General features: G+C 43.4%; 2 protein-coding genes across 2 annotated transcripts; one reads left to right on the forward strand and one right to left on the reverse strand.

The window, feature by feature from the left end:
* Positions 1-1,272: 1,272 nt before the first annotated feature.
* Positions 1,273-6,506, reverse strand: vgll2b (vestigial-like family member 2b). The gene is made up of 4 exons (XM_030117012.1): positions 6,207-6,506; positions 5,396-5,741; positions 3,270-3,716; positions 1,273-2,379 (listed from the first exon to the last, which is right to left on the reverse strand). The coding sequence occupies exons 1-4, from the start codon at positions 6,291-6,293 to the stop codon at positions 2,336-2,338; spliced, it is 924 nt and encodes a 307-aa protein (XP_029972872.1). The 5' UTR covers positions 6,294-6,506; the 3' UTR covers positions 1,273-2,335.
* A 9,504-nt stretch (positions 6,507-16,010) lies between these two features.
* ythdf2 (YTH N6-methyladenosine RNA binding protein F2) lies at positions 16,011-24,473 on the forward strand. Its single transcript, XM_030116496.1, has 6 exons — positions 16,011-16,190; positions 16,399-16,423; positions 18,366-18,445; positions 19,598-21,289; positions 22,693-22,758; positions 23,068-24,473. Exons 1-6 carry the CDS (start codon positions 16,164-16,166, stop codon positions 23,089-23,091), a joined length of 1,914 nt encoding a protein of 637 aa, XP_029972356.1. The 5' UTR covers positions 16,011-16,163; the 3' UTR covers positions 23,092-24,473.
* The last annotated feature ends 551 nt before the right edge of the window (positions 24,474-25,024 follow it).

The following is a 25,024-nucleotide window of genomic DNA, read 5'->3' on the forward strand; positions in this document are numbered from 1 at the left end:
GCATTTAAAGCACATTTTTTAACAATATTAAAACTGTTTTTGTTCATTTTAAAAAGGGTTTTTGCAAAAGACGCCATGCTGTGGGATGTTGTTAAGCAATAATAATCGATCAAGGTGAAGATTCTTGATCGCCAATTTTATTGTTTTTCAGTGAATGGCCTTGTGTCTGAATGGTGCCATAGAAATTAATATATTTACCTTCTAACAGGTCAATATGAAAAACAAAACATTAGTTAATTACTGCTTTAAAATAACTCATGCGTTAAATCAGATTTGAAACTTTACATTTTTTTTACCCATAAAGTACTTCAGACATTTCAGTATGCTTTCATCTTATCGTTTTTCATACATCAAATGACAATTATGGTTATCTATCTACATATCTATATAAATACATTTTGAAAAATTACTTGCTATTTTTTCCTTTTTGTATTGAGAGTGTAGAAATAACTGACAAAACAATAGTTTGAAATGTGCTGGCATAAAATGTAGCGGCGGCGTGGTGTGAGTAGCTGAAAGGCATTGTGGGATATGTTCCGGGGGGGGGGGGGATTGTGAAATAACCAAGAAGGCTTGACAGTGACTAACGTAAATTAACACAACAAAAAGCTCTATTTGTAAAGAAGAGTGTTCGTCTTCTGGCCACATGATGGAAGAATCTCCTCTGGTGATCTGTAGTGAACGTTGGCGGGATAAGTGGTTAATAAGTGATTATTTTGATATGACTTGATCATTTATTACATGTAAAGTTGTCTGTCAGTATTTCTACAATCCTGTAAGTCCAAGTTTGTCATCAAGGGGGAATTCATATGTTTGTTTGTTTTTTGTTTTGTTCTTTTTATATTGAATACAGCAACTCCCTTTAATCAGATTTACCTTAATTTTTTTTTTTTTTTAGGTCTATAGATGGTTGAGAGCACAGAGACTCCTGTTCTGACTGGAGTGGGTAAATATGAGGAAATTACATCCTCAAAAAAAAAAAAAAATTAAGAAACCTCTCTCAGTTATCTACCTATTTTTAGGAAATGCATGCATGAGTAAAATCACATACCCGAATGAGAAAAAAAAAACAAAAAAAAAAACTTAATAGGAGTCATTTCAGTATTTGCAATCGCCAAAAAAAGAAAAAAAGAATCTGGCCTTGAGCACCCATGACACTTCACTTTTTTTCTGTCCACTCTCTCTTGTATCAGTAGTGTTGAAATGCAAGGTGCACATTCATGAGATCTGACAAGATACCATAAAAATATTTATTGACATCGCAATCTTCTTGGACACAAAAATGAGAAATGACACACAAGAAATCCGCAAAAAAAAGAAAGAAAGTCCAAATTCAAAATGTCTAAGAGTGACAGACGAAAACAAGAGCTAAAATGGAACATCGTCAGATTGAAAGTACAACTTCAGAGCTCATGTCCCGTTGAACGAAATTGAACGATATGTTTCTGAGAGACGATTTAAAAGCTTCTCTGCACAGAAAGACGGAAGAGTCGCTCGACCCGCGCACGTGGCGCGCGACGGCTCCGTCACCTCTCTGTTTGGAAAACACAATCAACTGAATCACAATCATTTCAGAACACTGGCCAACCAAACATTTTAGAAATGCACATAAACACCAATAAATAGAAACACTTTATTTCAGAGAGCAATATTACATAATAATGAAAAAAAAAAGGCCTCATGGATGACAGTCACAAAGCATAAACCTCCAATAATTGCTGCTCTTGTTTATCGCTGCGTGTTGCATTTGTGAAATGCAGATAAGTGGATAATGACAACCACTGTACCAACACAGAGCGTGAGACAGAGATAACCAGGGACGTTGGAGGAAATCCCTGCTCGATGCTATTCATCCCTCTGCCCCTCCATTCATCCCTCTATCTCTCTGTCCTCCGCTAAAGTCTGCTGTGATCCTGTCTTTCTCGGTCCAAACAGGTCAGCGTGGCTCGCACCTCGCCAAGGTCTGTGCCGCACCGGCAGCGGCGGGAGAGGAAGCGGGGAGAGAGAGAGAGAGATGAGAGAGGGAGCGCAGATTATAGACAGTCCGGACCCTCTGTCTCTCGCCCTCGTTTTCTCTCTCTCCCTCTGCTTTATCTCCATGGTGCACACACGTCGACCTGGAGCAAGGCTGCATACTGGCAGGGGAGGCTAGGAGCAGAGAGAAGGGGGTGGATGGATGGGGATGCAATGTGTGTGTGTATATGTGTGTGTGTGTGTGTGTGTGTGTTCTGTGTGGAGGAGGGAAGGGATAAAGGGACACACGGCTTCAATAGCAGAGCAGGTCCAGGGACTAATTGGATCTGGTAATGGCTGGTCAGTGTGACTGAAGGGCTCGTTAGAACCAGTACAGCTCCTTGCCTTTCTTGTGCTGTTGCAGGCCTGAGGGTGGGGGGAAAAAAGACAGGGAAACAATGAGGAGGACAACGGTGAACAACAGAACACAGGTTGTCATGGAGCCTACTTTTGCCAAACATCCTGTTTCAGAGCAGAGGAACAAGCCTCGGTGATGATTATGATGTATTGTGTGCATGTGTGTCTTTGACTTTCTGTCTGCACACTCAGAGCTGTCACCGGCACAAAGGCCGAGGTCTTCAGCATCACCATCATATCCATATGCATGTGTCTCTTGGACTAGATATTTTAATGATTAAGTGTGCAGACAACTGCTTAACTAGTTGTTGGGATGCTTTTTTTCAATATTTCAAAGTTATTTTCACACTTGTGAAATGCCAGAGGAATGGGAAATGTGGACAACAGTGTGATCAACAGTTGTTGATCATATGTGGAGCTCGATGTTTCTGAGACAGAGAGCCTCGGGGAGGGCACAACAGAATCAAAAATCTAGATGTCCTTTGCAGAATGTTTTCCATTTCATTTTTTAAAAGAACTCTTTGAAAATAAGGAAGGAAATTTCAACGATTTCATGAAGTCACATGCATTTAAAACATGTGTGATTTAGGTTTAATTGAAGAGAATGAAAATTAGGAATAAGTTTTAATGCAAAACCAAAAGTGTGACAGTGATGACAGTTAAGAATATTAAAATGAAGTATTTCGAAAAAAAGCATCTACAGTGTCTCACATGTCAATGGATTACAGTTACTGTCTACGATAAAGTATTATGCATGTGCAATGTGAGAGTTTAACTTTATCTATTCTCCACTGAGGGTTTATTATTTGTCAGTGTACCTTTCTGTTTTCATATCTACTGGAACATTTTTCTTTTGCAGGAGATAAAGACAACATGCTGACACTGACGAGCGGCTATACCTGCATCCATGTTGAGCGCCAAAGTCTGGCTGACGTCTCCCGGCGGCAGCAGGCTGGGCCACGAGGCGGCGGGCTCCAGCTTGCTGACTTCGTAGTGGCTTGGCAGAGTGGGAAGGTGAGGCGGCCGGACGGCGGGCATGAGCAGCGGCCCGTAGTGCGGCTCCAGAGCCGACGGCGAGTACAGTTCGTGGAGGGGCCGCGGCGGGCCGTAGGCCTGCGCCTGAGGGTATCCCCAGCTCTCGGGGGGGTGGGGGTGCGAGTGAGGGTGAGCGTGCGAGTGAGGGTGGGCGTGTGGGTGCGGCAGGCCCGGGTGGAGCCCCGAGGCGTATGGGTCCATGGAATAAGAAGGTGCACCCGCCTCGCAGTGGGAGCGGCTCTGCGGCGAGGGGTAGTTACTGTCCCAGAAGGATGGGGGGAAACTCCGTCGACTGCTGGGCGAAGGGGTATCTGAAAGAACAGAGACGGACGGGTGGAGAGGGGGGGTCAGCAAGAATCTGATACAGGCCCGATCATCACGTGTCGTGAATCCCTTGATGTACAGAAACAAATCTGTATCTGAGCAGGAGGAGCAGCGCGTGCTGCTGCGCCCGCTGGCCCAGATATCTTCCCCATTGGATCACACTGCACACGGCTCCAGCCCCAACAAGACACCAAAATAAACACAACCACGTTCTCGCAGACAGAAGGAGCGCAAGAAAGAAAAAGAGAGGCAGAAAGATAAAAGGGAGCCGGATCTCCATACCCTCCAGTTCTATATAAGGCAGACATTCTGACCTGGAGGGAGCCCAAGGCCCACAGCGTCTTAAATCACTTGCTATGGTGACATGTCTCACTCTCATGTCAAGCCAGTGCCTCTGAAAGCACACACACACACACACACACACACACACACACACACACACACACACACACACATAGTCCAACACGCAATTCTGGCCCTGTGCTAGCACCAGCCGCCCCTCTCCTCTGTCTCCTGCACCCCCACCTGTTGTTTTCTCTGCCGCCACCCCGCCCCCTGCTGCCCCCTCTCCTCGCCCTTGACAGAATGTCAGCGGGCCATTATATGTTTTTAGCAGTATACTTTTATATTTAGGTTTCCCCTCTGAAAAGAGACACCGCGCGACACCCTGAGAGGTAGTGTTTCCCCAGCAGCTCCGATCGCACTGACCACAACATATATAAATCTGACCGACAGACGGGCGGCCGGCTGAGCGGCCATTGTGGGGCAGGAGCTGGAGCGAGAGTCAGAATGGCAGCCGCGGAGACGTTTGAAGGGGATTCGCCGGCGAGGCTGTGCGCTTACGGCCGTGTATAAACATAGCATCTGTTGTGAGGCAGGGCGCGCGTGTTGGTGCCGAAATGAAGACGTCCGGCTGAACAAGGAAAGAGACCAACAGCGACAGCAGAGCGGGTAAAGGTTGGAGGCCCTACATGGATATCCAGGGGATATCTGCACGCTGCAAGCAGAACGGGATGGTTTTTTTTAATGAGATTTTGATATTTACTCAATAAATTCTGCAAAGTCAAATCAATAAAAACAAATGGACACAATGATTTGAAAGTTTGTCTATTTTTTTTGTGTGAGAAAAATGCAATATTTGAACCACTACATCAGAAACCATTATTAAACGAGACTGCATTTCATGATTTAATTTCCAATTCTAACCATACAAGATCTTTTTTTTTTTTTTTTTTTTAAGTTCCTCACATTTTACTCAATATGCAGACTCAAAAGTGCAACTTAAAGTGCAACATATACTCGGAGGGGTCCCCTCTGGCAGCCAACAGCTCCTGACCTTCATGACCTCTGACCTGACCTCTCCACAGACAACAGCTCCAACAAGCAGCCCCTGCTCCTGTCACCTGATCACATCACCTGTCTGACTCTCTGCTGTGCTCTGCAGAACTGTCAGCTCACCCTGTGTGGCCTCAGAGCCCCAGCGAGACGCATCCGACGTGACAACTGCGGCACCTGGGCCCACAGAAAATCAACGGAACAATCTGGAAGGCACACCTAATCTCAATCCACACAAATTGTATGAGTATTTCCACATGTTGAGTCAGGAGAATATTCAGATTTTGCCATTAAGGAGCTATAATCTGTCTTTATGAAGGATGCAGTATACCTGTTCCCTGTTGATCGGGCACCCTCCGTTTGCCCTCTCCGTCCATGTAGGAGCTGAGGGCCCTGGAGAAGTGCTCGTCCACCACGCTGCTGATGTCGCCCTGGTAATAAGTGAAGAGGACGCAGCGGGACGTCAGGTACTCTGCCTCCGGGGCTTCCTGCTTCTCTTTGGGGCCTCCATCCGGCCTCGAGGTCGCGGGAGTGTAGGAGGACGAAGACGAGCTGGATGAAGATGAGGAGGAAGTTGATCCTCCAGCGCCCGGGCCCCCAGACATCCCTTCGGGACCGCTGGGAGTGTCCATAAAATCCCGGCAGTGAGGCGAAGCGCTGCTCAGACCTGTGGGAGCCTGCCGGGGGGGTTGAGAGAAGAACAGGCGCAGGAGGAAGAGGAGGAGGAGGAGGAGGAGGAGGAGCGGGGACAGAGTTAAGACAGGTGTTGCAGGCACTAGTTGTGGAGCTGACTCTGAGACATTTTGGCATAATGTTTTTCTTTGTGTGTGGAAGCGCTGGCATGTGAATGTGCGCCGCAAGACGTGCGTGCGCCAAGATCAACGTGAGTACAGAACAACTTATGTGCTCAGTCCTAATACTCCCGCACTTGAATACATTTAGAAATTAATTTCTAAAATAAAACAAACAAGTTTGTGTAATAATGAACTATTAAAGCACGTGTTTTGATTAAATTGTTTGGTTTTACGCGTTCGTTCCATAAATTAAACTCTTATTGTTAATCTTATTAACCCCAATTTTCCCAATAATATAAAATAAAATACATATTAATTTAAATATTTCAATATGAACTCAATTCCTACCTGCAAACTACTAATGAAAGCCGGGGCAGTCGGTGCGTACGGTGCGTAATGTCCATAGGCTGGGTACATAACATCCAAACAGCTCATGGTAAATGAGCGGCGTCTTCACTGCTCTCCTATAACCGACCTCAACGAGACAAGCAGCGACGACATTCCGCTTTCTAAAGTCGAGAAAGGAAAAGACTCCCAGTGGTCGCCGATCAGTGTGAAGAAGCCGGCGCCGGACTCCACATAGCCACTCCAAGAGGGAGCGCGCCTCTCCGCTCTCTCTGCGTGCGCAACGACAGCTGCGGTAGCGAAATGTGGTGAGGTTTATGGAGTAAGCATAAGGGTGTCCTGTCCTGTACATCTTTGTGTCAACCCCTCCCACCTTTACCAGCACCCCCCACCCCCCCCCCCACCCCCAACACTCTCCAACAACCATTATCTCTGCATCAATTATTGCACAATGAGCGCGCAAACACACACACACACGCACACACACACAAACAGAGAACATTTAATTTAATAATAAAATAGATTGGCTAAGAGCCAAAAACACTATTTAATGTCGAAGTTGTATATATTCTTTAAGTATGTCAAACTCATTTTCAATTCAATTACACAAAATGGACAAGAGTGAGTTGTAGAAAAGAGCGTGTGACGGATCACGGCTTCACTGCTTAATCCTGGTGTAAAATGAAGGTTAACTAGTATGTCATCCAGCTTCCAAAATAGACTTGGATGAAGTCATTGAGCTTTATAACGATCCACACAACAATGAGCACATGATACATGCAATTCGGTGACAATTTATTCCTCCCCATGTACTTTGGATACTTGAAAACGTTGTGCTCAGTCCAAGCCCGAAACTATCCGTGGTCTTAAAACAGCCATCGGTTGCCAAGTAAACCCTCAAGTCATCTGAAGTATTTAGTGTGTTCCCAGAACGACACATAGGTGTCAACTATAGGTTGCATACACTGGTCATACCAACACAGAGGAGAAAGGGACTCTGCACAAATCTATGACAAATTATCACCTATCAGCAGTGCAAACAAAAAGATATTTTCACATACACACACAAACGTACCTAATGGCAATCACAGACACCACCGCTGACCTGAATTCATTTCGTATCTAGTATCAAAAGGCTTCCAGAATCATCCAGAAAACCTTAGAAATGTCAACCAACAGACCACATTAACTCTGCTAAAAGTGAAACGCCGTTCCCTTGTTTAAAGTGTTTACAGGTGCTTGATGTTTGGGCATGCCAGTCTTTTTGACAGGCACTTCAGAATGCCTGAGAGAATAGTGTGGAAAATTTGCAGAATTCCATGGACGAGTGTCAGATGAGGTGGAATGTCTCTGATGTATGCTAGTGGACGAGCTCCTGGGGAAGTTACATCGTCTCTCCGCTGCGTTCTCCAGATGGAGAACATGACCAACATCTTGCTATGCATACATCACACATAGTATGAATAACTAGTGGCAGGTTATTGGCATGCTAATGAATTGAACACGCTCCTAAATAGCAGTGGATAAACTAGACGAGCAATGCTTCTCAGGGTGATATCCTGCTCTAATGTTGCATATTCTGCAAGACGATGTTGCATTTGGCCTGAGACGGGCAACAATGCATCGGCTGAAATGTGCAGATCCGCTTTTTAAATAGAACAGAACTGACGTTATTGAAAGACTAATCCCGCTTCAGTCCCAGATCCATATACATGCGGGGTAATGCAGGACAGCGCTGGACCCGTGGAGAAAGCGAGTGATGCAATGCTAGAAAGCTCACTGTTACACCAGCATGATCAACAGCTGCAGCTGACGGAAGGGAAGAGAGGCCGCTATGTATTAATGGCCATGACTAAATTTCTCTGTCTCTCCGCTTCTCTTTTTTGTCTCTGCCTCCGCCTTGTCTTCCCCGGTGATACGCGCACCTTTTCTTTATTTAATCACCAACGCCCCCCCTTTCTCCATCCCCTATAGCCTACGCCTTTTCAATGCAGCGCCGAAAGGGCGTGCACATGCGTGTGCTGCAACATTTGTCATCAAGTGACCAAACAAGGAAGAGGACGAGCGAGACAACCAGTGTGCAGAAACGTGGCACTGATCCCAAAGTCCACGACTTAGCCGCCTAGGTGCACTTATGTCTGTAAGTGATACTCAATAGTGTGCGTTAAAATCTTTGTGTGTAAAGAACAGTATGTGCAGGAGGAGGCTACAGTTGCTCTTGTGTGTGTGTGTGTTTCCCTGCTCGAGTGTGTGCGTGTGTCTACATTTACTTCTATATGCTGAAAATAAACACAGGTTACATCACTCCTTGTGACCCTTCAGCACGTCGAGGCCCCGCCCCTCTTAAAAGAGGTCCGACCAGGCAAAGTCTCCCATTGGCTAAGATGTTGCAGGCCGGTTGAGGTAGTAACGGCAACTTGGTTTTATTTAGCCCACTATTCAAACTGCAACACCAGCTTTAATCGTTGATACTCTGTGCTTGAAATGCCTGCGTACGTGAACGAAAGAGCGTTTGTGCTTCTGCCAGTCGTTCGCGCGGCAAACAAAGTTGTGTCGTCACACGTAACGCCGGTTCATTAGGATGTAAACGTAATAAGGAAAACGTTATCAGTAAGCTGATAATGATGGTCTGCGAAGTGGGGCTTGTTGCAATATGAACCTGAAACCATATAAGCTGCCTCCTGAAACAACAAGTCCTTTATTAAGGTCTCAGTCTGGCTCGGACCCGAGGGGGTAGGACCTCAGGATTCCACTGTTGTTTATATGCCTCAACGTGTATGTGTGCATATGTGTGTGTGTGTGTGTGTGTGTGTGTGTGTGTGTGTGTGTGTGTGTGTGGTGTGTGTGAGAGAGTGTATATGTCCGAGACAGAGATGTACAGCTGCCCCGTTGTCCAGCTCCACACAAATTCATCTCAGCTGTTCAAAATCATCACCGGGTGTCATCGGGAGCACAGACAGCCTGGCACACTCACACACACACAAAGGGCCACATATGGATAGGTCCGGCTCATTCAACCTTCTACACAAATGTTGGTGATAAATCCTCTGTGATAGAATGTGCAAGTGTGCGGCTATTTTCTTCCTCAGACAGCCTCCTCATTGTCTTCGCAGACCACCGGGGCCCCGGATGGAAGACACAGTCGTTTAAAACTTAATTCACTATCATTCGAACAATTCATGGGTCATGTCTGCGTTCGCCGCTGAGGCGAGTTATGTATTTCACATAATTGTTCGTTCTCCATAGCATGTAGCGTAATTTAAAAACCAATGGTTGCATTTTCTGCTCTTCCTCTGGGAAGTTTCCGCACTGTTTGAAAATCAGTCTAACAAAGATCAAACTGAACATTTTGTCTCAGTTAAAGGAGATTAGAAAAGATTTAGCTGCTTATCATGCTGAAAGTCAACACAGAATTGATCCCAGCAGACTTTGGATGGAGGACACCAAATGGACAGGTTGCCGGTATAATGCCCTCTTGCAATCGCACAACTCCAGAGTTACCAATTAGCTTCAATGCTTGTTTTCAGAGTGTGAAGGAAACCAGATAAAACCCACGTTTTGTAGGAAAAACATGCAAACTACACGCTGAGGGGTTCTTAACCACAAATTTACAGATATTCTCACTGTGAGAAAAGAGTGCCAACCACTGTGTGAAAAACTAACTAACCCGAACCCTCACTCAAATCGAAAACCTCCATTAAAGTTCTTGATATGTGGAGTTTGCATGTTCTCCTTTTCCATCTATGGATTTTGTACCAATTCAGACAAAATGCATGCATGCGTGCACACTCCCCTTGACCAACAAAACTAAACTAATCATGAGGGCTGTCACTTTAATATGTTGATTAGATGAATTCATTACACTGCAAATTAATGCATGATAAAAACTGATGTCAGCTTAATTACAGCACACTTCAGTGGCAATTCAATGCAAATTTAATTGCGAGTTGCCTTATTTAGAAGCATGTTATACTTGTAGTCTTCATTTTGAAGACTGCATTGATTTAGCTGTAGTATTAATGTGGAATTTACAGTTTGCTTAACTGCTTTAACTTACTTTATTTCATTTTTTTTAGTCTATATTTGTTATTTGTCATTTTTTAAATAATGCACCGGACCTAAATGGTTTGCTGGAATGTGCTTGACCTTTTTCTGCTATTGAATTTCATTAATGAAACACACTGAAAGTGTTATTTGAGTTGTCTGATTGGGCTTAGGATTTATTTTGGACACGATGCCCTGACTTAGGTTTCATTCATCATCAGTGAAAATGTGGATTTCAAATCTCAGTGCATTCATTTGATGAATCATGCCCTACAATTCTGTAACGTCCTAGAATTCTAATTATTATGAGATTCAAGATTTTGCTCAGGAAACTATCCGGACAGTGAGAGGAAACAAGATTACCTGAAGGAAACTCACACACATTCACAGGGAGAACATGCAAACGCCACACAGAAAGGCCCCAGCTGGTATTTCAACCCCCACTCTCTGACTTTAAGGCGAAAATGCTAACCGCTGTGACCTTAAATTGGATAAAGTGGATTTAGGCCAGGAGAAAAGGGATGCATGTTCACAGATATAAAAGTATTGTGGCTGATATTGTGATTCCTGTGTGGTGTTTTTTTAATCAACCTGAGCTGTTTGCGGAAATTGGAAATGAAATTAGCATGCGAAATGTAAGCAGACTGTCAAATGACGCTCTCATTAGGAAGCTATTTGCACACTTGAAATCAGAAAACAAACAGAGCGCCTGCTCACGTGCAAATATACTCAACACTCGCTGCTTATTAAAGGCTAACCTTCGGAAATGGACAGAATGTGAATTAACAGCATCCTCAGAGAGACTGACAAGTGCTACATTCCTAACATCCTATTACTGAGACTATTCTGCCATCGCGCTGCCGCCGGGTCACCGGAGTTAGGCGCACATAATCACAAATTCACATACTGGCATACAAACACATGCTGATATAAAGCCAAAGGAACACATACAAACATATGAAAGATGCACAGAGAAACTCTGATCTGGGCATGTGGGATTGTCACCTTCCCGCTTGACATTCCTGCGCCGCCGTGCCAGGAGGGGCCGGCAGTTAGAAGGGGGCACTATGGGAGGCAGTGTGTCGAGGGGAGGGGGATGCGGAGGGTGAACAGAGGGCAGAATCACAAATTTGGCGTGTCACATGGTCAAACAGGGAAGATTTACGAGCGATCATGTTCCTCATCAGCAGCATGGTGTTGTGGCCTCAGAATGCCAGGTATGGGAGTGAGATCAGACTCCGGCTTTAGTTTGTACACCCTTTCTGGCAACTGCAGCCAGTGTGACCGGCTGAAGATGGCGGCGCGGCTGCACGGGCGACGCCGCGGCCCGTCTTTGCGTCTTCCTTTACGTCCACGTGGTTTTATGGATAAACATGTCCGAGGATGTGCAGCTGGAAGAAGATAAAATTTGAGGATTGAGAGCTGAGCGAATGCAGATCCAGACAGAAACCGATGCAAGAAGTCTTTTCCCAACCTGAATTCATGAGGGCCATTTTTATTCCTCTAATTTTATTTCTCACTTTACACTCCGGAGCGATGATTTACTCACCGGTGACATCATGGAGACCGCAGCTATTTTTATTGGATGGTAAACGGCCAGCTCTTCTCCGTGCTATGCCACCTGTCCAATCCGCACAAGTCAACAAGCCCATGGGAGAGGGGGAAAAAAAAAGTCAAGCACCCAAAAATGATTGAGAGTTGAAAGGCGGAATACGATACGTGCATGTCATGCTACTGTCCTAGGCGTGTTTCACAAGTCACATCTCTTGTCACTGCTACCGGTTCGCCATCCCTGTTTGCCCGTGTTATTCAGACACTTGTGCGGTCAGTTGTGTGTCCCATGACCTATAATCCAACACTCACAGGCATTGCATCATCTCTGCTGCAATGTCTTTTTCCACAGCCCTTACACCATCACTCAACTTTCAGCTTTGGGGGAATTTAAATTTAGATGAAAGCTGAAATGCTTCTTTATAAAACAAGTCCTGTGACTGTGTTGGTCTCGTCTGCAGTGTTGTGGGGGGGGGGGGGGGGGGGCGGTTATTCCTGGCTGTGTGTCGTGTGTTCTTGGGTGCAACAGTTGCATACCTCATACAGTAGTGGGGCAGACGGGTGATGATTTCACGCCCCTGCATGACGGTAAAAGTCTTCTTCCACGCAAAGACGTGTTTGCTGCTCTCATGGTTTGTATGCTGCAGAATCATCTATATGCAGATTAGCAAAACTAGAAGGAAAAAAAAAAAGACTCAGTTGACAAGCATGATTTGTGTCAGGTAGTCAAATCAACACTGAGAGAAGGTCACTGGATACTGAACTGGATACTTGTTTGGAATCAGAATTATTTTTGAAATGGTTAACCTTGTGTTTAGAGTGTTGAGCATTCGAGGCCAGGCCAGGCTTTTCCGTGTAGAGTTTGCATGTTCTCCACGTGCGCCAGGTCGCTTCCCCAAGCCAAAAAGATGCTTTTCAGGCTAATTGGTGACCGTTAATTAAGTGCGTGTGCGTGTGTACGTGTGTGTGCATTTGCTCAGTGATTGACAGGTGGCCTGTCCACCCTGTCTGTCCCACTTTATTATCTGGGATCAGCTAAAGGACCGTGCTATAGAAAATAAATCTATGGAGATGATAGATAGATGGATGGATTACTTCAAATATCCAGGATTTTAATTAGTGAAAGTGCAACTTCAAATAAGGGCCTTTTTTTTTTCATTTCTTTTTTTTTAATTAATAAAACATACACATTGTCCAAAAAAAAATTGCACATATATTCCATCACATATATTTGGATTATTAATAACTTTTAAGAGAAGTTCATTAGGGGAGGTGAACGATTAGATTACAAATTCCAGATTATTTCAGTTTAAGGAATATGTACGCATGTAAATAATATGTAAATGATACAGTATTTTCCCCCTATTTAAATTTCCACACCAAAATTGCGACAATTTAGTTTACTTTTGTTCAGTTTTCCTTATGTGGGTCCACAACACAGCCACCTCATTGCATTTCACATTGATAAAAAAAAAAAAAGAAAGAAAAAACAGCCAGTGCTCTTACATGGACAACCATACATAAAGAATACTTGATTTGAATGAAGGAAATTAACTGGCAGTGGCTTCCTGTGTTTAAAGAATAGTAAGAGAAATCAGAAGCAGGCAGAGAACAAAAAACAAGTTTACATCAGATAGTACTGTAATCTAAATACTGTACACAGGCACAGATTTAAAAAATTCTGAGAGTTTTTAATAAAAAAAAAAAAACTAAAAAATAAGCAAAAACAACAAAATGTTCATTGGGGAGACCAGGTCAATTTACTCCTGAATTAAGTCATAAATTAACTACCTTATGAATTAATGATCTTGAGAAGATTAAATATTTATCGTACTCATAATGTTTAACATGTTATGTTGTGATGTTTTTGCAGGTCTTTAATTGTAGGGACTTGTAATAACCACAAGACTCCAACAGAACTTTACAACTCAGTAACCTCCGAGCAAAGATCTGCTTACATCTCTGATTACTGTTGGCAAAATGTCTGGTTTGCATGTGTCAGAAAGCTTAATACCTGATTCCTGCTGCCTCCCTTTTAAAATAGAAAAAAAAAGGCATAAACGAGGACTCCATCTGGTGGTGGAGACCTCAAAAGGATGTAATAAACTGAGGCGACACGAGGGGGCAGTAAAGTGAAAAACCTGGCAACACTGTAGTCATGTCATATTTTTCAGAAAAAAATGTCTGTTTTGTTTTAAAAGGGTTGCTGCTTTCAATAAACATTTTAAATGCTAATTTAGTGATTATTTATTTATTTTGCTGAAACTCTTTCTTACTTTTGTTCTTGTGATCACATCATCCCATGCAGCTCAATGTTAAAGACAAGAACAATACTATTTAAACTTAACTGATGAAGTAACGTGAACAGAAATGTCATCAAAGTGATACACTGGACAGAATTACTTTAATCCCTCACACATTTGTATTACATTTTGTTTCGTTTTTATAATGTGGTTGGTGAATTTACAAAATGATGAAATATTCAACAGAAACTAGTCAATTAAGTATCTTTATACACATTCAGTTGCATTCTCATCTAAAAATCTCAACATAATTACAGCAGGCCGATACGTTATTGATAAATTTGTACTCAAATTATGGAAATTGGTCTTAAAGAGCAAATAAAGAGATGCTTCTTTAAGACTACTGCTGCAACAGAGGTGTCACCTGCGAGCAAGTTCTGTTAAAAAAAATAATTAAGTCAAGCTTTTTTTTTTTTTTTTTTTTCGTTTTTTGTTGAAAAGTTATCCCACCAGTTCTGGCCTTCAGGTGATGCATTTGTCACCCCTGATTTAATGCAAGATCAAGATCAAAAGTGTTTCAGCAGCTGCAGAGTATTTATCAGACGGCCGGTCAATTTCTGGCCTGAGGTCACATGTGGCCCAGCCTCCTAATTCCCAGTTTGGTGTGGCCCGCAAGCCAGTTTCCAAAAATCTGGAAGATATTTCTTTCTGGTGATGAAAGCAGTGGAAAGGTCAGTTTAATCACAATCAAACCAAAAAGCACCTTATTACACTACAAGTGATGAAAAATGATAAATATAATTTATGCTGGAAAATATCGAACTGTTGGTTTAAACCATTTATCAGACAATAGAGATATTTGGTGTAATTTCTTCTTTCTCCCAAATTAATAGTTGTAAATAGATGAAAACATGATTGAATAGTTTTGCTATCCAGTGGCACAAATGTTGCTGTTGTGTTTCACTCTTTACTTTGTTACAATATGTCTTCCTCCAAGTCAGAACACTTTATTAAAGAATTTTTACTTCAAAAAGTGCTTGATCACACAAAACAAATGCAAGATTCCTTTTTTTTTCCGATCATTGGGTTTTTGCAGCAAACACTTTGTATTGTAGGTCACGAATGCTCAGATACAGCAGTCAAAAGTAATTAATGTATTTAATTTTGGTAAGTATGTTGCTGTTGGGCTCAAGGTCAACTTAAGATCCCATTTTCAAGATCTTGGTCTTGACTCAGTCTTGGATTAGTGGTCTCGACTAAAACTGTAAAGAATTATGGTTGCAAAGATGAATTTTGTCATGTCAGTCAGCTTGAAGTTGTTCAGCAACTTTTATTTGACAGAAATGCTGCAGAAGAGGTATTTGGTTAGATTATTGGCATTTATATAGTTATTAAATTCAGTTTGCGGACATACAATCGGTTGTTTTCACAAAATTTGTTGCCACAGTCAATTTCCCTGATATGCAGAACAGAATTGTATTGAATAGAAATACTTTATTAATTCCAGAGAGAAATTCATTACAATGTTGCCCCAGCCAGAATATAGAGCAAAGAGTAGAATAAAATGCTGGAATCTAAAATAAGTCAGGGCAAGTAAAATAAGTAAAATGTTAAATGTAAATTTGTACAAAGGCTGAATGGTGAGTAATATAAGCATGGAAATAATATACTTGGCAAAAAAAACAAAACAACCCCCATTTACAAAGATGAGCTTTGGAGTCTGAAGGCCACAGGAAGAGATGGATCTCCTGTGGCAAAATATTATTCATTACCAAACATTAAAACACTTAAAGAAGATGAAATTCATTAAAAGGGCAGAAAATAAAGGAAAATTGACATCTTGGGTGATAAATCAATTTGAACCATGATTTGAACCAATGGTGTCGTTCCTTGGTCCTCCTCGCCGCCAGGGGGCGCATGGTGGGGCTAAATAAGTGCCATCGTGGGTTGACGAGGCCGCTCAGCCATGTTGAGGAGTCTGACAGGGAAACTGCAGCCCGCCATTGTGTAGAAAGCAGGCTGTGTAGAAAGGCTCAAATTCTGCGGTAGCTAGACTAATTCTACACCCTGCCGCGTTTATTTAGGAGTAAATACAGTTACACAGGCTCCGGGGGGGAAAGACATGTCAGCCAGCAGCCTTCTTGAACAGGTAAAGAGAGGTGTTTTCTGAACATTTACGTGGGCCAAATTTGTCAGCATCGCGACGGCTAGCGAGGATAGCTTAGCTCCGAGGCAGCGGCTGAGGCCTGACCACCTGCTAAAGGAACTGACTGCTCAAAATATATCTCTTCATCTATTTTTCCCCTTCCTCTCTTCTCATAAATCAAACCTTCATGAATCACCTGGACCCAATCCAGAGACCGAAAGGCCAAGCTAATAAAGGTAAGAGCACATATTGTGTGAATATCCTCTCGTCTGGCTGAGTGAATGCGGATCTTTTTGCGTGCCGTGCGCCTCGAAAATCTTGCGTGCGCGTATGCGATAGCAGGTCCATGGCTTCTAGTGATGAAGGCCCGTCTAACATTGATTTCAGAACTCGTATGAAACACTAAGGGACAACTCAAGTGAATATGGATCGTCGCAGGTCTTAGATTCTCATTTTGTTTTATGTCATTTCCATCCCTGAAATATAGGGACGCTTCCTACAGGTAGCATTGAGCTAACGTCCAGCTAACGTTAAATGGCAACATGACACACAGCAGCATCCTTTCCTGGTTTAGCGTGTAGCGCTTTTCATTGGTCCAACAGGTATGAGTGTACGCTTGCACAACACGGTGTGGCTCGTGATGAAACATTTAATTAGCGTTAAAGTGCAGGTGCGTCTCGGCGGTCGGCTAATGTTAGCCCGGTCCGTCAGGTTGAAAGGACTCTTGGCGCTCGTTAACATGGAGACGCTGCTAGCAGCCGCTAGCGTTAGCTGATGGCTAAGTTAACCCGAAATGACACGTCTTCCGACATGCTTTTCCTGTATCCAACGGGCCTCGCGTTTTCCCGTCAGCATATCGTCCACTGTGACTGCAATTAAGCTCATATTCCTAGCTCCGTTTTACGACTTTTTTCCAGTGAACCGACCACCACATGCTAGCAGTCACAGACGTTTCCCACGCAGACGAAGTCTTAAACTAGTCCCGACAAACCACCGCGCTCCTGTTTCCCGGTGAAACATACAGACATATTATTTTGATATAACTCATTGGTTTTGTGTGGTGACAGATTATTGCACATTTTGTTTAATACTGCTTGACTTCACACAGTGGTGTATCTTAAACCTCCACACTCATAATAAACTGAAGTCGCAATTTAGCGTTTCTACACTCACAACATTGATTTATGCGTTTTCTACCGCATGGCAGTGCACTGCATGAAGTAATCCGACGTCAACATTAAATATTTTCCTTGTAGGAATCATGCTTAGACTCCTTGCGAGGTTTCAGCTGGACCTACTTCTTATAGTCTTGACCTGTTGGAGTGATAAATGTACCAGAGTTTTCCCACCACCTAGTGTTTTTTTGTTTGTTTGACAGTTTCTGATTTATTCCGCCTACCAAATATTTTGTCACCGCCACAGTACATCCCAGTCGATGATGGAAAGAATGTTTCCCACAAGTTAAATCTAATCAGGAAATAACACTTGGCAATAGTAACACCCAGTCAGCTCTCTCATCAGGCGGTAAAAACTCTAAGGCAGACAACCTCACACACACCAGCAGTGCATCTGCCTGCATAGTGTCCCGATTTGCTCTATGAGAAGCCAGAATCTTGAGGATAGCGTAGTCTCAAGGATTGGGAGAAGCTTTTAAATTGCACCTGCAGACAGTCAAAGTGGGATGCTGCTGTTTATTAAAAACCTCTTTATCAGACGGATGCAAAACTGTCAGTAGATAACACTGGTCATCAGTGAGGCATGTTATGGGTGTCACTCACTTGTTACACCTTTGCTGTCTCTCCTACTAGAAACAAGCAAAGGCGTTTTGCCTGTATCTGATCATTGCTTTTGCCAGAGTTGTCCAGACCACACCAGAAACAGTCTTATTAAAGTGTCCTTGTGCACAGAGACTACTGCATACAGGCAAACCTAGTGCCTGTCCATGTTTGACCAATAGACTGAATATATAAAGTGCGGGAACTGCTGCAACTGGGTGTTCCGCTCTGAATGACAGAAATGCTTAATGTGCTGTTAAAGAGGAAGAGGTTTATCAACAGAATAGACTGATGTAAATTCACATAGTTTATATCTTCATCTTAAATAATGATGATGTTTAGATTTGCATGAACTTGAACACTATGTTCACATCAATGTTTCTTTTTTGTTTTTTCCCCCCAGTGCAAAACGGAGCTGTGACCCAAAAGGATACTTTGAATGACGATGAGTTTGAGCCTTACCTGAATAATCCGGCCAGACAGGTAAGAGTTTCAGTGATAACCCACAGTGTTTAATCATTTTTGTCATCAGTAGCTTAAGAATTTTTTTGTTTTTATTTTTAATGGCAAATCTTTTGATGTTATAATGAATACTAGCCAATAGTTTTAAATGCAAACATTTCCTATTAAATTTAAGTATTTTCCTGTTAAGTACTAATAATGATGTGAATACAAAAGTCAGTTTATAAATGTCTGATGATCCTGCTCTCGTTGGTCATTTGACTATAAATGCCTCTTGTTTTGGAACTTCTGGTGCTCCATCTAAATCCTAATTTGATGCATTGCCCTGCATTCAGGATGTGAGGTTGAGGTTTTATGCAACCCTAATATACTAAGTGTATGGAAAATGGATGTCTGTTTGGAAAGCCATAAGAAAAAATGTATGCTCATGAAACTACAAGGTTGTGGTTCCTTTTTTAAATATATATTTATGTAAAGCATACACTTTTGAAGTTGATATAAGTATTTTCCAAAAGAGTTTAAATGTTTTTATGGAGAAACTAAGAATAAAAGTCTTCCCAGAGCAGAGTAAGCAATTCTTGCAGATTTAATTGGCTTCACTGGCCAAGTTTCCTTTTTGTACATGTGTACTATGCACGTCTTTGTTTTTACATAACTAGAAATAAAGGGAAGATGTGCAACAGGAGTTTGCCGTTGAACTTGCCGTTTTGTTTTCATTGATATTGAATGTTATCTCTTCTACTGCTGTAGTAAACTTGGTTCACCTTGTTTGCTAATAGACACACTGGGAGCTGAACTGTAGATGATAATGGAGCCTGTGTTCTCCAGAATTCAAAAGGATGTAGAATCCTTTTGTTCAAGAGACTTCAAAACAAGTAGCTTAGTTCATTGTTGAGGGCTTTGTGTTAATGGATTAAAAAAGATCAAAGACTGGATTTTAAGAAATGTGAATTTACTGTGTGATTGTATAATGACAATAATGCCATAACTTTGCTCATCTTTTATCTTGGTCTGACTATTTGGATCTACAAGAACAAGGTATATACCTAAATAAGCTAAGCCTATCTTGAATGTACATGTTTATCTTGTTGAGTAAACTATGTGCATTACACTGTAGTTACTAAGAGATGATGTAAACTTCTTGTCACTAAATCCAAGTTTCTTTCTGTTTAGAGCAATGCCTATACGGCCATGTCGGACTCGTACATGCCCAGCTACTACAGCCCCTCCATAGGATTTTCCTACTCCCTCAATGAGGCAGCATGGTCCACAGGTGGGGACCCTCCGATGCCTTACCTGGCCTCCTATGGACAGCTAAGCAATGGGGAACCCCACTACCTCCCGGACGCTATGTTTGGCCAGCCAGGCCCCCTGGGGAGCAACCCATTCCTCGGCCAGCACGGCTTCAACTTTTTCCCCAGCGGCATCGACTTCTCAGCATGGGGCAACAGCAGTTCTCAGGGACAGTCGGGGACGCCGCAGAGCTCAGGCTACAGCAGCAGCTACGCCTATGCTCCCAGCTCGCTTGGGGGTGCCATGATCGATGGACAGTCCCCATTTGCACCTGCTGCCAATGAGCCTCTAAACAAGGCGCCTGGTATGAACAGCCTCGACCAGGGCATGGCTGGGCTTAAGATCAGTGGTGCTGCCCCTGGCGGGAGTGGGGACATGGCCCCTAAGGTGGTTGGCTCTGGCTTACCTGGTGGGGGTCCCCTTGGCCCTGTGTCATCTGTAGGACCTCCGAGCATGCCGCCTGTCTCAATTGCCCCAGCCAAGCCCGCATCCTGGGCAGATATTGCCAGCAAGCCAGCCAAGCCTCAGCCCAAGCTTAAAACCAAGGGTGGCATGGCTGGCGCCAATTTGCCTCCTCCACCCATTAAACACAACATGGACATTGGCACCTGGGACAACAAGGGCACGATGCCTAAAGCTGCCACTCCTCAGCAGGTGCCCCCCATTCCCAGCAACGGGCAGCCGCCCAACCAGGCTTCCCCGCAACCCGGAGCTACTGCTGCAGGGAACCCACAAATGCCCCTGAGCAACGGACAGCTGGTTCCTCCCGTCTCCCAGATGGGGCAGCATCAGCTTCCTCCCAGCGGGCAGCCAGGTATCGCTCCGATGCCCCAGCCTCCTCTCTCCCAGGGCCCTCCTCCACCAAGCCAACAGCAACCTTCTCAGCCGACTCGCTGGGTTCCTCCACGGAACCGGGCCAATGGATTTGGGGACGCTAGCGGGGGCGGCGCGGGCCAGTCGCCCCCCTCCTCCTCCGGTGTGGGCGTGGTTCCGGGGGTCCCGTCTGAGCCTCACCCGGTTTTAGAGAAGTTGCGCATGGTCAACAACTACAACCCCAAGGACTTTGACTGGAACCCCAAGCAGGGCCGGGTGTTTATCATCAAGAGCTACTCTGAGGATGACATCCATCGCTCCATCAAGTACAACATCTGGTGCAGCACGGAGCATGGAAACAAGAGGCTGGACGCGGCCTACCGCTCGCTGGCCGGCAAGGGGCCGCTGTTCCTCCTGTTCAGCGTCAACGGGAGCGGTCACTTCTGTGGCGTGGCGGAGATGCGGTCGCCCGTGGACTACAACACGTCTGCTGGCGTGTGGTCACAGGACAAGTGGAAGGGTCGTTTCGATGTGCGCTGGATCTTTGTTAAGGACGTTCCCAACAGTCAGCTGAGGCACATCCGGCTGGAGAACAACGAAAATAAGCCAGTGACCAACTCTCGGGACACACAGGAGGTGCCGCTGGACAAGGCCAGGCAGGTGCTAAAGATCATCGCGGGATATAAACACACCACTTCCATCTTCGATGACTTTTCTCACTACGAGAAGCGTCAGGAGGAAGAGGAGTGTGTGAAAAAGGTAATCAGCTTACTGTTGAATAAAGTGATTAAACAGATGATTGGGGGGAAAGAGCGTGCTTTTAATTGACACTGAAAAAGATGCTGTCTGTAAATGTTTGAGAGTGTCTGTGTAAGAAAACAGCGAAGCTCACAGGATTTAGAGCGGAGTTAAGATCTTCCTCAGAATTAAATGTGACTGTATACATTAGAACTGTATACACTCTTTTGCTCTTGTGTTTTCTGAGGCGTTCCCAACCTGTTATCACTCCCTGCTTTTAAATTAACACGGGGGATGAACACCAGCGTTGATGATGTCCTTTTGCTAAAAGAAATGCTAATATAACAGAATGCTGTGGATTACAGGAGGCCATGTCTGGAAACAAACTCGGTGGTATTTGATGTGGAGATTTATGAAGCTCTGAGAAATGTGCTCCTTTATCCCAGATGTCTTTATGAATTAATTTTTCCATATTGTGTTGAGCTGTCCGGATCAACTGAAAAAGTTAAAAGGAAATGTATTTTGCATTTATAGAGACCAACGTTTTTTATATACTTTTGTATCAAAGAAAGTGTTTTTTTTTTTTTTTGGTTTTTTTTTTGGTTTTTTTTATGTGGGTGAGGTTTTTTTTCTTTTTAAATACTTATGATTATACAACAGAACACACTGGATCTTCACCATCATTATTAAGCTATATCAAGTCTTCTTGCAGTACGCATCTTTTACATGTATCTGTTTTGGTGTAGCTGTTTTTATTGATCCCAGTAATTTCAGTTCCACCAAAACCAGAAAACACAGACTTTACCAGATGAATTTGGTCACTACTCCCGCTAATTTGTTTGTCTCTGAATGTTTAGGGTTGTGCTGACTTTATCTCCAACACTTCCTCACCCTTGATTGCTGCTGAAACATTTTTACAAAAGCAAATTTAGCAGTAATTGCGACTGTGATTACACAGCCATTAGCTTTTATTCGTTTCAATTTGAATTATTCACTTTGCGGCTGCTTAATTTTTCCTGGAAATTCGTTTAAGATGTTAATTAGTTTTCATTACATCTATTTTTAGATCAACTCATATCAAACTGCCGATGTTTTTTTAATGTGTGAAATATCTGTTTGAGGAGTTTTGTTTTTTCTTTTTACACCATATTTGTATACAACTAAAAAATGCACCGTGTTAGTTTTTAATTGCATTTTCTTGAGCTCAGCTGGTGTGGCCATTTTTGTCGACATCTGGGGAACAGTATTCTGTATTCTTTAAATTTCCTGCTTCAGTGTCTCATCTCTCAGATCAGTTTTGTTTAACCAGACCTTCAGTCTGTAGCGTTTTGGTCGTGCTGTGGTGAGAGAGTGAGCAGAGAGTCTGTGTTGAACCTGAAATCTTTTGAGTTACGCTCAGTTTTTTTCGCTCCTATGTGTGACAGGTGGAGGTCCAAGGCAGCGAGCCATATCCCAGCAACCCAAGCAACAGGAGTCATTACAGGCTTCAGGTAACTCGCGTCACCTCCCAGTCACGGCGTGCGCTCGCTCCGGCGCTATTGTGACGCATCGCGGAGGCAGCCCAACCACCTGACCTCCTCCAGATGCTCCGTATAGATAATACCTGATCAGATCGGTGTGGAATGCTGTCGGCGTGTCGCGCTTCTCCGTCTGAAACCCGCAGTAGTTTTAATGCGGCAGATAACTCCGAAAAATCCGTTAACTCTTTGAACAACCAGACCGCACGCTTATTCATATTTATACTCTGCCATTAATGCGTAATGTGTTACTAACTGGTTTTCCCTCTGCCTGTGTTCCAGGAGCGCCAAGGACGAGTCAAGTAACAGTCGGTGCTCTGGTCAAAAGACTGCAAAGGCCCCCACCTTCCCCTCAAGCCCCGACCACCCCATTACGTCATTACATCCAGATCTCTAAGAAATTCTAATAGGGGTGAAGAATTAACAAAGGACAAAAAAACTAAATGAAGACTTTGATTTCTTTTGACTTTAAAGACTTACTTCGAACTTGTAGTGAAAAGAAAAAGGAAACGATTATTCATAGGACTACAGCTAAATGCATAGCATCCTTAGATGAAATCTTCTTTGCCCCACCCCATTCCACTACATATGCTTTTTTTCCCCCCCCTTGTATGCTGCTTTCTTCCTCTTTTTTTTTTTTCTTTTTTAAATGAAAGGATCATTTTCTGTTTGTTTTTTTGTTTTTTTTTTGTTTTTTTGGTCCAAAAAGCAAGTCTGTAATTCTCACACACAAACACACAAATCCAATAGAAATTTGTAGTGTTGGCTAATGTTAGCGTCCCAAAGTGACGAGTGGGAAGTCTGTCTCATTTTCTTGTCCCCCCTCCCCCCCTCCACTCACTCGACCCCACCAGTCTTCAGAGGAGGCTCAAACCTTCGACCAAAAAAAAAACCCAGTGGAGTTCTTTTTTTTTTTTTTTTTCTTTCTTTCTATTCTCGTCCTTGGTGGATTCTCATCATCAGCGGGTGCCAACGACACTCACTCCAGATTCTCATGTTTTGCTGGGGAGGACTGCAGATGTTTAGAAAGACCCTCTTATCGTTTGTTTTCCCATCGGTTCGGATGGAGTGTTTAGGAGAGGTAAGGTCAAGAGGAGCGGTCGGGGAATGGGGTGTTTGGAAGCAGAAGACAAGTTAAGTTGATGAGCTCTGCTCACTGTATAATTTCATGATCTGGTTAAAAAAAAGAAGAAAAAAAAGTCTATTGGTCTTAATTTACCCTCTTTCTTTGTCTTGGACACGTGAATTGTTGCTGCGGGCTGCTTTCTGTTTTGTTTCTTCCTCCATTTTCTAAAGACATCGACGCGAGTGGCTTTGCCCCCGCTCTTTCTATTAATCAGTTCAAAAGTAATAAATGTGGTATATTCAGCAGAACTGTGTGCATTCCCCTCGTTTGTCTGTGGAAAGCGGTTTCGTTCTCACACATGGTTTTTATGAATGTTGAATCTTTTTGTTCTTGCTTTACTTTTTTTTTTTTTTTTTACTGCAAATCTTCCTAAACAACCTGTCTACCTTCACCCTCCACCTTCAGTTTAACGCTGCAGCGTCCTGCATCTCTTACCTCTCTACTTTCCGAGCCCCGCTCTGTCCTCCACACTCCCAGGTTTTTCTCATTTCTGTTCAGCCAACCATTCATATAATATCACAAACGGCTTCAACCATTCTCAGAATGTCTTTGTTGGTGAGTTTAAAAAAAGAAAAAGAGAAAAAAAAAAAGTGCAAGGTCCTCTTTCAGAACTACTGGCTTTTATTTGTGGCATAATAAAGATGCTCCACAAAGTCACATGTGGGTTCTTCTCCTCATTGGATGCTTCTTATGGCCTCTTGTCCTCCTGTCTGTGTGGATTTTCAGCTCTTCCTGACAATAGGTGTGGCATAATCACTGGTGGGATGTACTTGAATGCAGTAAAATGTTTTAACCATGTTGCAATTCATTACCTGCAGTTTTTGTGTGTATAAAGCTATAAAGTGCTGTACAAAAGCTTGAGGCTGCAAGAGTGCTTTGCAAGTGACTTAATTTGATGTAAATTTCAATGTGCATCAAGCAGGAGAGGAGTACTCGGTGTGACCATCTGTTTCAGCACAGATGCATATAGTTTGGAGGGGTTTTCTAACTCTGGGGGAACTTGGATCCTTCTGTCTCGCGTTCAGATCAGGCTTCTGTCGTGGCACCACAGCACTTCCAGGACCCCCTACTCCTCTGACCATAACTTTTAAATGCTTGTTTTCCACCGTTTTG

The sequence above is a fragment of the Salarias fasciatus genome, chromosome 19 (assembly GCF_902148845.1).
Source record: "Salarias fasciatus chromosome 19, fSalaFa1.1, whole genome shotgun sequence".
Lineage (NCBI taxonomy): Eukaryota > Metazoa > Chordata > Actinopteri > Blenniiformes > Blenniidae > Salarias > Salarias fasciatus.

Coding starts and splice junctions, on each gene's coding strand:
- vgll2b (XM_030117012.1), bottom strand. CDS start 6,293: ATGAGCTGTTTGGATGTTATGTACCCAGCCTATGGACATTACGCACCG. Junction 3,717..5,395: donor GCCCGATCAACAGGGAACAG/GTATACTGCATC, acceptor CTGTTCTTTCAG/ATACCCCTTCGCCCAGCAGT. Junction 2,380..3,269: donor GGCGCTCAACATGGATGCAG/GTATAGCCGCTC, acceptor CCCCACCCTCAG/GCCTGCAACAGCACAAGAAA.
- ythdf2 (XM_030116496.1), top strand. CDS start 16,164: ATGTCAGCCAGCAGCCTTCTTGAACAG. Junction 16,191..16,398: donor CCAGCAGCCTTCTTGAACAG/GTAAAGAGAGGT, acceptor GACCCAATCCAG/AGACCGAAAGGCCAAGCTAA. Junction 18,446..19,597: donor TGAATAATCCGGCCAGACAG/GTAAGAGTTTCA, acceptor CTTTCTGTTTAG/AGCAATGCCTATACGGCCAT.